The sequence below is a fragment of the Aulonocara stuartgranti genome, assembly GCF_965226115.1.
Source record: "Aulonocara stuartgranti genome assembly, chromosome: 3".
NCBI lineage: Eukaryota > Metazoa > Chordata > Actinopteri > Cichliformes > Cichlidae > Aulonocara > Aulonocara stuartgranti.
In genome coordinates this window covers 45,212,376-45,228,215 of record NC_138941.1, presented here as the reverse complement: position 1 = coordinate 45,228,215, position 15,840 = coordinate 45,212,376, and the positions used below count along the sequence as shown (strand labels likewise).

General features: G+C 41.2%; 1 protein-coding gene and 1 long non-coding RNA gene across 3 annotated transcripts in view; one reads left to right on the top strand and one right to left on the bottom strand.

The window, feature by feature from the left end:
• LOC309703992 overlaps positions 1-15,840 on the top strand; it is a 444,269-nt gene that overhangs the window by 154,981 nt on the left and 273,448 nt on the right. The window lies entirely within an intron of this gene.
• LOC309703964 (uncharacterized protein) lies at positions 771-15,802 on the bottom strand. 2 transcript variants are annotated; one of them, XM_082528905.1, is made up of 28 exons: positions 15,638-15,802; positions 15,172-15,263; positions 14,361-14,575; positions 13,561-13,775; positions 13,136-13,214; positions 12,966-13,048; positions 12,772-12,867; positions 12,589-12,685; positions 12,400-12,476; positions 12,200-12,283; positions 11,866-11,959; positions 11,701-11,799; positions 11,556-11,611; positions 11,377-11,433; positions 10,938-11,013; positions 10,782-10,864; positions 10,614-10,709; positions 10,438-10,534; positions 10,265-10,338; positions 10,051-10,140; positions 9,869-9,949; positions 9,411-9,578; positions 9,135-9,216; positions 8,827-8,867; positions 8,642-8,728; positions 6,804-6,899; positions 6,035-6,122; positions 771-1,834 (listed from the first exon to the last, which is right to left on the bottom strand). In XM_082528905.1, the coding sequence occupies exons 3-28, from the start codon at positions 14,560-14,562 to the stop codon at positions 1,713-1,715; spliced, it is 2,520 nt and encodes an 839-aa protein (XP_082385031.1). In that variant the 5' UTR covers positions 14,563-14,575; positions 15,172-15,263; positions 15,638-15,802; the 3' UTR covers positions 771-1,712. The 2 variants fall into 2 exon arrangements, with proteins under 2 accessions (XP_082385031.1, XP_082385030.1); XM_082528904.1 differs by lacking the exon at positions 771-1,834 and adding an exon at positions 5,805-5,944 and having other exon boundaries at positions 15,638-15,719.

Sequence of the window (15,840 nt, the reverse complement as noted above, 5' to 3'; positions counted from 1 at the left end):
AGTAATTACATAAATTGCAAAAAAGTGCAATAAACTACAAAAAAATTGAAAATCGTTTTTGCTTTTTTAACATATATTTGTAGTTAGAGAAATTTAAGAGTCTTATCCCTCAAAACTGTAATTACAAAACAGTTGCACAAAATAGTTTCCCACCACAGGAAATTTATTTTGAGTGTCTTCATAGTTTTATTTTTGAAATACACCAATTTTTATACACTGCAGGAAAAACAAAAATAAATATTATACTGCAAATTTGCAAAAAAGCAGCATATGCATCAAAATAAACTATTTCCAGCAGTGCAATATGAGTCCTAAGCATCCCAGAAACGACACAGAAAGTCATAAAGTCAAAGATAACTTTTAAAAAGAGCAGTATAGGCCCTGAGGCCCTGATCGCAAAAAAGACTACATTTCCGCGAAAATGACGTCACTTCCGGTTTCGGGCAGGTAATGGCGGAAATCCAAAAGTTCGCGCTGACGTCTATTCCAACGTAGGAAGTGTTTTGAACAGCTGATCAGATCGTGTTTCTGGAATATTATGTTTTTGTTCCTGCAAGCGCTTTTTTATGCAGTTTTTGCAAAGCTTTATGTGGAAGGAAACCGTGACCTAGGACAAGCTGATGGCATCAGATGTAAGTACAACTCCTCCGGTTTCATATGCAAAAAATTTTTTTGCGCTAGCTTCCGTGGTTGCAGTGCTACTGGGATTTAAAAATAGTTACGCATAACAGAGCGTGCCCACTCCGATCGGCTCTAAAGGGTTAAATTCAACTGTAAAGAGTTGCGACACATCATTGCGAAATACTGGAAACGTCATGGAAAAGAAACAAACAAACGCGAAAAAAATGGAACTGCGTTTATTAATTCTTTAAGAAAAACAAGAGAAAACAAACACAAACACAGCTGAGATCCTCCTGTGACTGTACATGGCTGGTCTGTCAGTAAATCGGATACTAACATCTTTTTTTATACTGTAGTGTAAAGGAGAAGGTGTTTACCACACGTGTGGGGCTTTGCGTGAAAAAGACACTCGCGCAAGTCTTTCTTTCATGTTTCATGCTGAACAACACAAAAAGTGTACTGGCTATACTCTGTAATTATCATATCCTCCTGCGCTCGACTAATTGGACGATAAAGAAGACAGAGACAGAGAGAGACAGATGAGTTTATTTATTTCCCATTTCCAGCATGAAACAAAAGCAACATGGAGACTTATGACAGCAGACCGGAGCTGTGTCCCAATCCAGCGGTCTACGTGGACTAGGTAGGCAGGGTATGGCGTTATTTTTGTGCCATGTGAGCTCTGAGCACACGTAAAAAAAAAAAAAAAAAAAAAAAAACCCAAATAAACCAAACCAAAACAAAATAAACTTTGAGCGCATGTAACAAATACTGGGCTGGGACAAAAAAAAAAATCGGCCCAGTATTTTGACTAGAGACCGACCCACCAGGTATTAAAGCCATAAAGCCTTTAAATGAAAACGAATGCTGTTGTAGTCAAAGGAGCTTGCAAAGAAAAGCGTCTGGACTTCTTTAAGTTGCTTGAAGACGTTTCACCTCACATCCGAGAAGCTTCTTCAGTTCTAAGGTCAAATGGTGGAGAGTCCCAGATATAAACCTAGTGGGAGTAACCCCCCACAGAGGGACAAAAGGACCCCCTAATGATCCTCTAATCGCCTGAGCCAAGGTGTGAAACTGGGTGTGGGTCCCAATCAGCCAGAGTTTCGGGTGAGTTCATTGTGAAATCGCCCCTGCCTTATAGGTACAATGTTGCTGTTGAGGGGTTTCTGCTGCTCCTGCTGCTGATAGTGCTGGAGGGCAGGGCTGTGTTGAGCTGAGATTGTAGACATTAAAAAGTCCATAGGAGAGATGGTGGCTGATTAAACAAGTATCATGAGATAATAACAAAATGCAAAGATTGGTGACAGCACTTGGAACCATAAGGCAACAAAAACTGTGAGAAATAATTTAGGCTCTGCCTGTGAATCACTCTTTGCTTCTCTTCTTCCTTCCATCCCATCATTTCATATATATCTCTCCACTTGCTGTCTATCTGAGAACAAGGCACAACTTGCTATTGCACTAAACTATAATTTAATTATCCACACCTAACAACTCTTGCACTTAATCTATAATAAAATGATGACAGAAAAATGTTATAGCCCTGCCTTTAGTAGCCTCACACAGCTCCTACTGTTTCCTCCTCATGTCCTTACCAGGCATGTCTGGACAATGTTATATCAAGAGTACTAATTAAAAAAAATCCATATACATATGGATATATACGTGCTCTTTGTGAGCTCGTTCCCGGCTCGTAACCAGCGCGTTCTGCCGTCAAGAGCGATCATTGGTTAAATGTGATTATGTGACTGATGCAAGCCAGATCCTTTTATTTAGGAAAACCGTGATTAATAGTTAAATATTATTGTTGAGGACTCTGCACGCCCACACACATAATATATATATATATATATATATATATATATATATATATATATATATATATAATTTTTCTTTTTTTTTTTTTTAAAGTTGCCTCAACAAAAGGGCACTTTGGGCACTCATCAGCAGTGTTGGTCAAGTTACTTGAAAAAAGTAATTAATTACTTAATTACTTTTTAAAAACACGATTTACAACCTGAATAGGTGATAAAGTGATAGATCTTTCAGCCCAATTCTACTTTTTCTACATAATCCATCATACAAAATGTAATCAAATGGAAAAGTCTCTTTTTTTAACTTGTTTTATTAGTTTTAATCTTTTAACTTTATGCATCAAGCAAAAATTTAATTATATGCAACATTCTCTGAATTGAATAAATTAGTTTAACATTTAAACCTATTTTCTGCACATTCCAGCACATAGAATAAAATATTTTTTGTGTTTACACTCAGTCTTTCAAATAGATGCAAGTAAAACACAGCAGAAAATAAATAAAGTCAAAGACTCAGCGGTCCTGTTGCTCTATTTTCACCTGTAAAGCAGGACTGCGGTAGGCAAAAAAAAAAAAAAAAACTGCGGTAGGCAGAGGTTTACCCTGGTGCAGGTGTGCTGTGGTCAGTTGAAGAATCCGCGAGTTTCTCTGTGAGTTTCCCATTACGTGGTAGCTACTCGGTGCTTGCTTGGAAGTTTAGGGTTTTTTTTCGCTGTAAAAATAAGTTTTCTTCCCACGCACGATGGACGCTAATGTTTCTGTCACTTTTTATGGAATCAAACTCAAAGTAAGGTCAGTGCTTCCACGCTTTAAACGCTGCACGCTCATACTCTCTCCCACAATCGATATGCGATCCATTGTTGATCTGCACACAGCTGTTGTCACTAACGGCGCTCGCTTACGTCACTGTCATGAGACATTCTCGCAAAAAAATCACAGTTTTAGTAACGCAGTAACGCAGCGTTCATACGGAAAAGTAACAGTAATCTAATTACCGTTTTTGCAATAGTAATCCCTTACTTTACTCGTTACTTGAAAAAAGTAATCAGATTACAGTAACTCTGTTACTCCGCTCATCAGGGAAGGGGGCGGGTGCTCAAGCCCCTCTAACCCCCCCCCCCCCCCCCCCCCGCACGTGCCTGAAGCAAAGAAAACAGGTAAGACCTCTCCTGAAGTAAAGACACATTGAGGTGCAGCAGTTGCAGTAAAAAAAATAGGCTGTAAGGTCTGGCTGAACGAGTGCGTGTACAGGAAGTCGTACCTTCAAAACAGAGGAGAAATCCCGCACCGCTGCCTACAACACGGGACTCACGACAGGGGACATGGACCCGTACAAAGCCGCTTCATATAACGTGCGGAGGGCGGTGAAAGAGGCGAAGCAGCGCTACGGGAGGAAACTAGAGTCACAACTCCAACAGAGTGACTCTAGGAGCCTGTGGCGGGGACTAAGGACAATAACGGACTATAAAGCACCAACAACCGGTATGACGAACGCGGCCGTGACTCTGGCAGACGAGCTGAACACTTTCTATGCTCGCTTCGAGGCTGCAGCTAAGGACTCCAACGATGCTAGTGTTAGCGGCGCTAACGGCTGCAGACAGGAAGATACTGCCAGCACCGGAAATGTGCTCGTCATCTGCGAGCATGAAGTAAGGAGAGCCTTCAGAAGAGTGAACACCAGGAAAGCAGCAGGACCAGACGGCATCCCAGGTCGTATCCTCAGAGACTGCGCATACCAGCTAGCTCCTGTGTTCACTGAGATATTCAACATCTCTTTATCTCAGTTGGTGATCCCCACATGCTTCAAAGAGTCCATCATTGTTCCTGTCCCGAAGAAACCCCACCCTGCTTCTCTCAGTGACTATCGCCCTGTAGCCCTCACCTCAGTAGTGATGAAGTGCTTTGAATGACTGGTCAGAGACTTCATCATTTCTTCACTACCAGACACACTGGACCCACTACAGTTCGCTTACCGTCCAAATCGTTCCACAGACGATGCCATCTCTCATCTCCTCCACACATCACTCACTCACTTGGACACTAGAAGGGGGAATTATGTTAAAATGCTCTTCATAGACTACAGCTCTGCATTTAACACCATAATTCCCTCCACACTCACCACCAAGCTGGAGCATCTGGGACTCAGCTCATCTATGTGTCAGTGGATCTCCAACTTCCTAACTGGCAGACCACAGGCAGTAAGGATGGGCGGACATGTCTCAGCCTCCACCACTCTCAGCACTGGAGCCCCCCAGGGGTGTGTTCTGAGCCCCCTGCTGTACTCTTTGTACACATATGACTGTGTGGCCACTACCAGCTCCACCACCATCATCAAGTTTGCTGACGACACCGTCGTGGTGGGCCTGATCTCTGATAACAACGAGACGGCCTACCTGAAGGAGATTAGGAATCTGGAGAACTGGTGCCAGAGGAACAACCTCCTTCTAAACGTCAGTAAGACAAAGGAGCTGATAGTGGACTTCAGCACTAAGCAGGAGAGGAACTACCAGACCCCCGTCATCAACGAGTGCCCAGTGGAGAGAGTGGACAGCTTCAAATACCTCGGAGTTCACATCACGCAGGACCTGTCATGGTCCTGTCACATCAACACCGTGGTGAAAAAGGCCCGTCAGCGTCTCTACCACCTCAGACGCTTGAGAGACTTCCAACTGCCCTCCAAGGTGCTCAGGAACTTTTACTCGTGCACCATAGAGAGCATCCTGGCGGGAAACATCTTAACCTGGTTCGGAAACAGCACCATGCAGGACAGACGAGCTCTACAGAGGGTTGTGCGGTCAGCTGAGCGCACCATCCGCTCCGAGCTCCCTGACCTGCACTCAATCTACAGCAGGCGGTGCTGGACCAAGGCCAGGAAGATCGTGAAGGACCTCAGCCATCCCAACAACAGACTGTTCTCTCTGCTGAGGTCAGGAAAGCGATTCCGCTCCCTGAAGACCAACACAGAGAGACTGAGGAGGAGCTTCTTCCCACAGGCGATACGGTCTCTCAATCACACCACCACACAGTACTGACCCACACATATAGTTCTTACACACACACTGAACATTCTGGACATTGTTTTCACTTCATTACTTAAATCACGCTGCTGTTATTGTGTATATATTTATTTATATTTCTTCATACATTCTTATATAGTTCTATATTGTGTATTTTGTTGTACAGTTATTTTATTTTCAACTTTAATTTATATATTTTATCTTATTCTTTCCCAGTTAAATTTACCCTTCATTCTAATTTGTGTTGTACAGTTATTTCATTTTTAACCTTAATTTATATTTTATTCCTTCCTAGTAAAATTTACCCTTTTTAATTTTTCATATTTATTACCTATCTTATTCATAGCCTTTTCCTTTTTTGTTTTCTTTAGGTCACGAGCAGTTGTCCAAGCATTTCACTGCATATCGTACTGTGTATGACTGTGTACGTGACAAATAAAATTTGAATTTGAATTTGAAATTTGAAATCTGAGAGTGGTGCATTTTCACAAGCTGTAGAAAAAGATGATAGTAATCATCAGCCATGTTTTTTATTGTATTTTTCTCAATTTTACATATAAACATTCTCATATTGTGACTTACATAATTTGGGATCCTTCTCTGCTGTTAGTGATGCTTTCGCTGCTGCAGAATTGATTTCAATGGGATCGCTTTTTGAATCTGTCACCATCTGTCAGAAAAGGTGGATAATAGTTTATAACGCATGAAGAATTTCAACACAGCTCCCTGTATTTGTCTCCTGTGATATATTGCAAACATATATGATATATGTTTGCTTCATGATGGATTCATCTAGCTCATGCTTTTCTGTGAAACATGCTCGCAGAGGGGCACGGTTCTGGCTCAACTGCAGGAGGAAGAGTGGTGCAGTGCGGTGCAGAGAGTAGGCGGAGTATTTGGAACAGGGTTAGGGCTGTGCATTCCCTAATTAACCTGTGCTTATTAGGCAGTTTGCCCAGACCTGGAGATGGACACATGCCCACACTTCTGTGCTGTAGCTGATCTGCATACTTGACAGTGAGAAGCAAGAGCCACTGCTTTGAGAGAGAGAGCACCCTGAGGCCGGGCGCATCGAGAGTAGCGACTCTTTCCTGTTATAAATGTGTGTGTTCTGTAAATAAAGAGTGCGTGCCTGATGATGCTGCATCGACACGGACACAAAGTCTTGAACTACAGAAAGAAAAACAATGAACTCCAACATAAAAACTTTAAATGTAATATTTTGCTCAACCAGCAGCTTGAAGCTAAAACAGGATCCACTCATGAGTTATTTGGGTACTTCAGGCTGGATCAAAGAGCTAAATGACTTTTCCACTGATGGAGGAAAGGCAACAGATCACTCGCCCTGCACCTGTGTGGGTTTCTGCTCCTCCCCGTGCTCCTCCTTTGCTTTGGCTGCTGTTTCCTGGGCAGAAATGACTGAAAACCTTTGAGCCAGCAGTTTCACCTGAAAGATAATGAACATATTAGAAAGCCGTGATTCATTAAATGGTGTTTGGGGTGGGGGGTCATCGTAGACATGATTAAAGATTCTATATTTTGTGTATTTTAGCCTTCAGGCTCGAGCACAGGTGTTGGTCCGTGATCATGATCATGTCCCATGTTTTACATATTTGGCTCCTCCCATTAACGTATGTGTGGGTTTGTGTTGACTGTTGAGACAGGTGGAGACTGCTGATTGGCTGCTTTGAGTGCGTATTTGATGACTGGATGGACAGCAGCCTCTCAACCTCCAGCTGGCAGCCAGCAGAGAGCCAGCTGTTTACTGGGATCTTGAAATGTGAGGACTGAGCAGCAGTGAGGAATTGATTTGAGAGCCGAGAAGCTGAGAGAGCATTCTGAATTCTGTTTTCAGCTGAGTGCATTTAGGAAATAATGAATTGTAAATAAATAAATTGCTGTACATATTGAGCACCTCAAAGCCGTAAGATCCTTTTTTTCCTCCTTTTCCCCCAGTTGGAAACCGAGGTTAAAGGACTGTCAGCGCTGCTCTTTGCGTGAAAATTGTAAAAAATAAATTGCAGAAAAGGTTCTGGTAGCATAATTCACAGACCTGTCTGTAGTTATAAAATAAAAAGCTTAAAATATATGACCTCCTTCACGTTTTCCAAAAACATCCAGTGGGCCAGATTGAAGTCTTTGCCAGGCCCATACAGGACCCTGGCCCTTATGTTTGACAGCCCTGTTCTAGGTTATCCCTAACTTGGGAATGTAGTAGAGGATATAAGCAGTGTTGGGGAGTAACGGAATACATGTACCGCCCTTACGTATTTAGAATACAAAATATGAGTAACTATATTCCGTTACAGTTACCGTTTAAAAAGGTGGTATTCAGAATACAGTTACTTTGTTGAAATAAATGGATTACACTGCGGTACTTTCCTGTTTCATTTTGTCGCGGGTCAGGACTGTTTGGGTTTTGTTTGACAGCTACGTTCTTTCGTTCCAGGCGGCAGCGTTACGGTTGCCATGGTTACAGGGCGACGCTCTCTCTCTCTTTCTGCGACTGTGTGTTTCCTGGGTGAGAGAGCGCCTTTTCGTTGTTGTTGTTGTGCTAAGCTAACAGGCAGAATGCTACAGTCCGTGTTGCAGGGAGAATGGACTGCCATACACGTTATGTGTCTGTGAGCGCGAGGAGGGAGAAAAAGGGGAGTAGAAAGGTACGAGTTGTCGTCGAGGAAAAACGGGAGCTGGAAGCATGTAAATATAATAATAACCACTGCAGCCAAGAAGAGTGCCTGACGAGCCCAGTTGTAATTAAGCTATTAAGACTCGACTGTACACCGTGTTCGTGTTTTCCTCCGAAAACAATAAGTTCCGTTGGAGCAGCCTTTCAACGCCTCTCTCTGTCTCTCGCAAGAAAAGTTGATCCACACAACAAAGTAAAGCTATTTTTCGTCTACGAGCCGACAGGGACCCCGCCGTATTAGTCAGAGGTCCCTTTACTACAGTTCGGAGTCGCGGACCTTCAGTAATAGTAATAAATCACACAGCAATAGTACATTCACGTTGTTGTAAAAAGCACGATAATATATTAAGTAATCCAAAGTATTCAGAATACGTTACTGTCATTGAGTAACGTAACGGAATACGTTACAGAATACATTTTGGGGCATGTATTCTGTATTCTGTAACGGAATACATTTTAAAAGTAACCTTCCCAACACTGGATATAAGAGGGTGTTCTACCTGAGATGGTTTTTGGTTGGCTCTGTGTTTCTCCTTTGTTGAAATCAGCGTTTCCTTGGCTGAAAACATGCGGGCGAGTTCCTTCACCTGAAAAAACATCCATAGCGACAACCAAACTCAAGCATTCCCATCAGAACGCTCTGCAGTGTCACAACTGTGAGTGAGAGATATGCAAGACTCTGTACCTTCACACCAGTGGAGAGTTCAGCCTCTGCAGCGTGATCCACTGCAAACACAAACACAACAGCTACATCATTGAGCATGAATGCATTAGCCTGAAATCATAGAGGGGCACCTCAGTGTCAACTATATATATGTTTAATTTTGTGTAATAAGCTAGGATATTTATAAGTAGAGCTATTTTGTTATATGTTGTAATATTTCATTTAGTTGAGTTAGTTACTCTTACTGTCTTGGGGCACATCATTTCCTGTGGGATTAATAAAGTATTCTGATTCTGAATGTTTATCGCCTGAACCATACGATCACATACACTGTGTTGGATTGTCCTTCGGTGAGACGTCCGCTGCTGCAGGACTTGTTTGTGTGTTTGCACTCATTACATCTGAAACGTTCTGTCAAAAAACGAGAGGATCGCTGTTAAAATTTGAGACATTTCAGAGTACAAACTGTACCTCAAACATTTGTAAGATGTTTTCAACGACAATGCTTAAAAAATCTTAGATTAAAAGTGCAAATGTAGCTAAACTAATTAGATTAATTCTGATCAGGTGCCGTTGGTGACTACATGCTACAGCTTCCTGTTTACCTCTGGTCTGCAGGCTCTGACTTCACAGTTCTTCCCCTCTGTCATCTGAAGTTTTGGCTGTAATTCAGCTTTGAACCTCTCCAGCCTTTCCTTGAATAAAGCCGAATGCTTCTTCTTCGGCGGGACCGGAGGTGGTGCTGTCGGGTGGTCTCTGGCTGATTTGCTTGCCTGGAGGTTTAAAATTGAAACATTTGCCGTAACGTTCAAAACAACCAGAAATAAAGTGAATGAATAAAATAATGTTCCTAGTATACGTCACAAGAGGCTCGATTTTATAAAAGAAAGGACTACACTGGCTTAAAAACATGCATAAAGCTCATTCATCACTTAAAGGGGGAGCTACTTTTTTTGTTACAGTGGTGGATGTTCATTGTAGATACGGTCGAATTTTCTGGCAATTCATATTTCAGGCCTTAAGGGGTTAAAGGTCATCAGTCTAATGTGTTAAATTGCAGTACCTGTGAAAATGTTGGATTCTGTGTGTGATTTTCCTCAGCTTGGCCTGCTGGTGCTGGGTTTGTGGTTGCTGGACTCATCATCTGCAAGATGTTATGCACTGTAATGCAAATGTTGACTGCTAATGGCTAAAATTTGACTAAATGCCTGAACAAAGGTCGGCCTCGTACAGTCTATTCAATACCTGTCTCTGATCCTTCGTCTCTTTCTTTTCTAGCAGCTCTGCTGTTTCCGGTTCTCGAGTACTTGGAGGTTCTCCGACAGATCTTCTAACCTGAAACATTTTTAGAGAAACACATGTTATTCTTGTTTTACCAAAACACTGCTTCATGACACCAAACTCTGGTGGTTTGTTACACAAGCTGAAACATTTCTTTGAGAAAGTCACAGGACTCTACCTTCAAACCTGTGGAGAATTCCTGCTGCTGGTCACTGGTGGCTCTTTGGAAAGATGGTTGTGAGGTTGGGGGTGCTGTGAGGAAAAAAGGATTGCTTTAATGTTTTTTTTCCCAGACAAATTTTTTAAAAATAATTTGTCTTGAATAAACTTTATTTCTTTGGTCACACATATGTGATTTTGGCTTCTCCTTGATTTTGGCTGCTGGTGTTGCATAGTCTGCAGATGGGTCAATGTTTATATATCCTGTCATTGCACTACTGTCTACTGCCTAAGAGAGACAAAACGTTTCTTAAACTGAAGAAACATGTGTAAAACCTAAAGTCCTAAGGTCTAAAACAGTGACATACATGTGATAATGGTTGTTGCTTTATTTGTTCCTCCTTAGATTGGATTACATTTCCTGGGTATGGCGGTGCTGAAGGCTCCCTGGCAGGTGCAGTCACCTGTAAAATATGGATTCCATTTACATGCTGCTGTTTACTAATTTTAAAGTACTATGAATGGATCCATTGTACCCGTGGAAGGGTGGGGAACTCGTAAAGTTGATGGTCTGACTTTGAGTTATTGGCTCTTTGGGTGGAGCGTTGTGCAGAAGCTGCTGTAAAAAGATCATAGTTCCAGCTTTCGCTTCTATTCAAAGTCATACTCTTAGATCGTAGCTCTGTACACACCTGATTCGTATTCATCCTCTCTGAACGTTGCTGCAGAGCTGTTACTGCTGCTTGTCTTTGCTGGTCCTGGTGAATTCTGTCAGGTTAAAATGAAACTATTTGAAAACTAGCTGCCGTTATTGAAGACTTTTTACTATAGAATGAATGAAAAAACAACAGCCACGCTAACTGCTCATTGATGCTGTCAAAGAGTAGACTAAGATGGGCTACATGCATGTTAATTATGATGATCATGATGCCAGCTTGGCTAACATTTGCTGCTTAGCATTAAAGACAAAGTACATGAGGATGATGTGATTAGTTGGTTTGGTGCTGGACAGTCCTTCACCAAACTCTTCCTCTGAGGGATGTTCTGCAGTCAGTAACTGTACTATAAATGTGAGATGCTAAAGATTAAATACTAAAACAAAGGTTCTGCTTCAAGCAGCCCATCTGGTACCTGTGTTTGATCCTTCCTCTCTTGATTTTTGAGCATCACTGCTGCTTCCAGGGGAACCTGAAACATAGAAAAGAAAACACAGCTTCTTCCTCTTTTTCAAACCACAGCGCTACGTGATACCAAACTCTGCTGTTTTAGCGCACAAGCTGGAACACTTAGAGAAAATCACAGTACTCTACCTCCTGCTGCTGACCGCTGGGGGCTCTTTGGAAAGATGGTTGTGGGGTTGCTAGTGCTATAATAAAAAGGAGGGTTTTTTCAGACAGGTTAAAAAAAACCATCTTCTTTTGTATACATTTTGTTAATTTCTTTGTTTATACATACGTGACTTGGGCTCCTCCTTGATTTTGGTTGTTGTTGTTGGATAGTCTGCACAGCAGTCAATGCTCAGATATCCTGCCACTTCTCTACTGTCTTCTGTCTAAGAGAGACAAAAAGTTACTTAAACTGGAAAAAACAAAATACAATAACCTTAAAATCTAAAACAGTGTGAAAATGTTTGCTGCTTCACTTTTTTCTTCTTAGGCCTGACTATGTTTCCTGGGTATGATGGTGCTGAAGGCTGCCTGGCAGGTCTGTTCATCTGAAAAATATTGATTCCACTGACATATTTAATCACTTTAAAGTTATTTGAGCAGATATTTCCATCCTGAATCTAAATAGCAAAATACAATTTAAAAAAAAAAAGGCAATGCTAAATCTTAAACTGTATTACCTGCTTTTCCCGGTGTTTTACTGTAGCTGGGACTGATTATGTGGTTGTTTAAAGAAGTCAAGGATAACTAAAACACAAAAGCTACACTTCAAACAATCTGTTTTGTACCTGTGTTTGCTCCCTGCTGTCTTTTTTCATAGGCAGCACTGTTTGTTCCCGTGGTGGAGGAGTTGGAGGCAAGGATCTTTGTACCTGACATACAGAAAACACTTTAATTCCAGTGATATTGCACTTTAAAAAAAGCGTCAGCAGTAAACTTTGGTGGTTTGCCACATGCTTAAGCATTATTTAGCAAAAAAACACAGTACCTCTAAACCAGGGGGGAACTCCTGCAGCAGGCGACGGCTGGCTCTGTGGAAAGATGGCTGTGGAGTTGTGTGAAGTGCTGTAATTAAGAGCAGATGATTTTTTATCACACTTTTTTAATCTATTCTTAATGATTTGAACAAAGCTTGTCTTGAATAAACTGTAACACTTAATTCTTTGTTTGTACTTACGTGATTTGGGCTCCTGCTTGATTTTGGTTGCTGTTGTTGCATAGTCTCTACAGAGGTCAACACTCAGGTATTCTACCATCGTGCTGCTGTTTTCTATCTAAAAGATAGAAAACAGTTCTTCGTTTAAACTTTCTTTTAAAGTTTAAAAGAAAAATATCTTAACTTGTAAAAACAAAAAGGTACCTGTGATAATGTTTTCTGCTTTACTTTTTTCTCCTTAGGCCTGACTACATTTCCTGGGTATGGTGGTGCTGAAGGCTCCCTGGCAGGCCTGCTCACCTAAAAAGTATTGATTACATTTATATGTTACTGTTTACTCACTTTAAAATTGGCCGACTATTAACTCTAACTATCATTATTAAAGATAACTGTAGTACCTGTGGAAGGGTGGAGTGTTCCTGCAGCTGATGCTGCGACTTTCTGGCTCTTTGGGAGTAGTGCTGTGTATATGCAGAAGCTGCTGTAAGTAAGAACACAGCTCCATGTTAGCCTCCACATTTTGTTGTATGAGAATCATGTTTTTACTAAATTCTTACTGCGTACATACTCAGTTTGTTTTCTTCCTTGAATATGGCCGTTGCTCCAGAGTTGGCATAGCCGTACACGCTTGGTGACTCTGGAAAATTCTGTCAGGTTGACGGATAAAGTTGAGAAAAAGTTGATATGTAATGAAAACACTAACATGGAAGTTTTTGTACAGTGATCAAAAGTAACACAGCCAGCTAGGAGCATTTAGGGGGATCTGCAAGTTACTACACTTTCGGTGACCTTGATTATCAAAATGTCGGGGTCGTCTGTTCACCACGTGATTTAACGAAACATCAAGCAACTAAAGTCATTAAGTCATCCTTTACTTTTATAAATTATTATTTTGTTATTTTTCATTCTGAAAAAAAGAAAAGGTGGTGGTGGTGGACAAAGCTTAAAGTGCTTCCTGTCACTCATTTATTGGCCTAAAAAGCAAACTCATACCTCTTCCTTTACAGTCGCCTTCTTAGCTGGTTTCCAGTATTCCGTGTCCTCCTCCCACTGATTTTTGCATTTGTACTGCTCCTTTTGGGGGATCCTCACTCCCTTTGGTGTGCATCCCATCTTCCCCTGGTGAATTCTTAAACCCTGGTAAGTCGTAACTTTATTCCATCCGCAGTGACAAACCTGGAGGCTCAGGTTTGAATATTCTGTTGTTTCTGTTTGTCACATAATTCAAGAGTCAAATGAAGATTTTAAATAGTCTTAAGCAAAAATAGAAATTTATAGCAATGAAAATGATTTTTTTTAACAAATTCCGGTTTGGTTTGCTTTAATCTGCTGATATGGGATCCCGTTCTCACACCTGAGGCATAATATACGTCCCACGGCATTCCTGAGGAAAACGAAAGGTGACCTTCCGTGTTTTTATGGTAGGCGCCAGGTTATGGAGGAAATCCAGGAGAATGACGCTCCCTCAGTAATAGACGTTTAAACCATGTATTCCAGCCCTAACCCTAACCACAACTTTACTGATGTTAGATAGTGTTAGATAGTAAAATAAAGATACATGTGTAGATTCATTCCAAACAGTTCTCATGTTTCCTCATTTTTCTCATGATATAGGGATGTGTTGGGTGCCCGGAAGCGTAATATGATTTGTCACCTAGCGTAAAATGTTACACTTTGGGAGCGAGAACATGTTGGATCAGGTCTTTTCCTATTGGGGTGTTTTTATCAGTTTGAAAGAAAAGTTATAATCTTGAAGTCACACAACATAATATTTAAAAAACAAACAAACCTACCAATCTTGAAAGAGGTGCAGACATCTAGCCTGAGGTCCATTTGAGTTTTTGTGTGTCCCACATAGCTCTGTGTGTAATGCTGTGGAGGGTCTGAAACCCTCACACCCTTCGGGGTGCATCCCATCTTCCCCTGGTGAATTCTCAGGCCCTGGTAAGTTGTCACTTTGGACCATCCGCAGGAGTGACAAACCTGGAGCTCCATTTTTGCTGCGTGTCTGCATTACACACACAACAAAAGACACACAGAGGATGCTGTGTGACTTCCTTTTTTGCTCTCAAAATAACTGTGCTGACTGCACAGAGTGATTCACGAAACACTATCAAGAACGTAAATAAGTGACTTATGTATGTATGTATTTATGTATATATATGTATATATTGTACTATTCTTAGTTAGCGTATTGTCTGTCTTGTCTTAATGTTGGTTTAAAATGGAGCACTGTAACAAAAAATAATTTCCCCCAGGGATCAATAAAGTATTCTGATTCTGATTCTGATTCTGAAACTTTCTGTGATTGTTATTACAGTGTTCATTTTACCTCAAATGTGAGAACAGTTATCTTTTACCATTTTCTTGTGTTGTGCGCACAAAAACCATGAAGTGTTTTTTTTCTTTTCAAAATGTGCATTAACATCTGGATCATCATATAAACGTTTAAAAACATCCAAGCTACAACAGCTGCAGCGGCTCAGGTAGCGAAAGTGACAAGCTTCCCTTTATCCACAGCTGCTGCGGGTCCATCTTTTCTACTGTAAGTCGTCACTTCCCTAATATTAGAAAACTAAATTTTTAATTGCTAATATTATTTACCTAACTGGCTTGTGTTGGTTGCAGACCTACTGCATTAAAAGCAGCAGGCTGGCATCAAAAGGCAGCCACTGGGTCGTCTTCCAGGTAACTGTCTGATGATAGACAACAGGAAAGCACCGTAAAACATCAGTTTCATTACTTCCCTTTTCAATTTTGACGTGACTACAGCGAAACCTCTACGTGTGTCTTCTCCATCACCTACTTCTATCATAGTTTAAACAAACTAAATAATAATAATAATAACAATAAAGTAGTCAATTCTACTTTTTTTAAAATTGATTACAATTCCTGGAGTGCGTTAGATATCCATTTGTAGCATCACACCGAAATAAGCTGTGACTTGATGACGTACAGGCTCCTCATTATTTAGGGCACCGTGGATTCTTGATTTTGCTCTCCTCTGTTTTCTATCGTAACAAACAATAGCAAAGATCAGCTGGATAAATCTGCTCTCTGTGTTACTTACAATAGAATCAGGGCGATGGGTGCATGTGGTGCCTCTACTGTGCACTCTTCTCTTCCTTTGTCTACCGTTACCTCTGTGCTGACATGATGTTTGGTATGCTTTGTTTTGTGCTTTTACTTTCGTTTCCGGAAAAAAGGAAAAAAAAGAAGGAGGAAAAAAACCCGCCAACCGCCCCTGATAGATTTGCCCAGACATGATTCAAC

Bases quoted from the DNA above. Each gene is read 5' to 3' on its own strand.
- LOC309703964 (XM_082528904.1), bottom strand. From the start codon at position 14,562: ATGGAGCTCCAGGTTTGTCACTCCTGCGGATGGTCCAAAGTGACAACT. The intron at 13,215-13,560 runs GTATGAGTTTGC...TCAACCTGACAG, and splicing joins AGGCGACTGTAAAGGAAGAG to AATTTTCCAGAGTCACCAAG. The intron at 5,945-6,034 runs GTAAGTCACAAT...CTTTTTCTACAG, and splicing joins AGAGAAGGATCCCAAATTAT to CTTGTGAAAATGCACCACTC.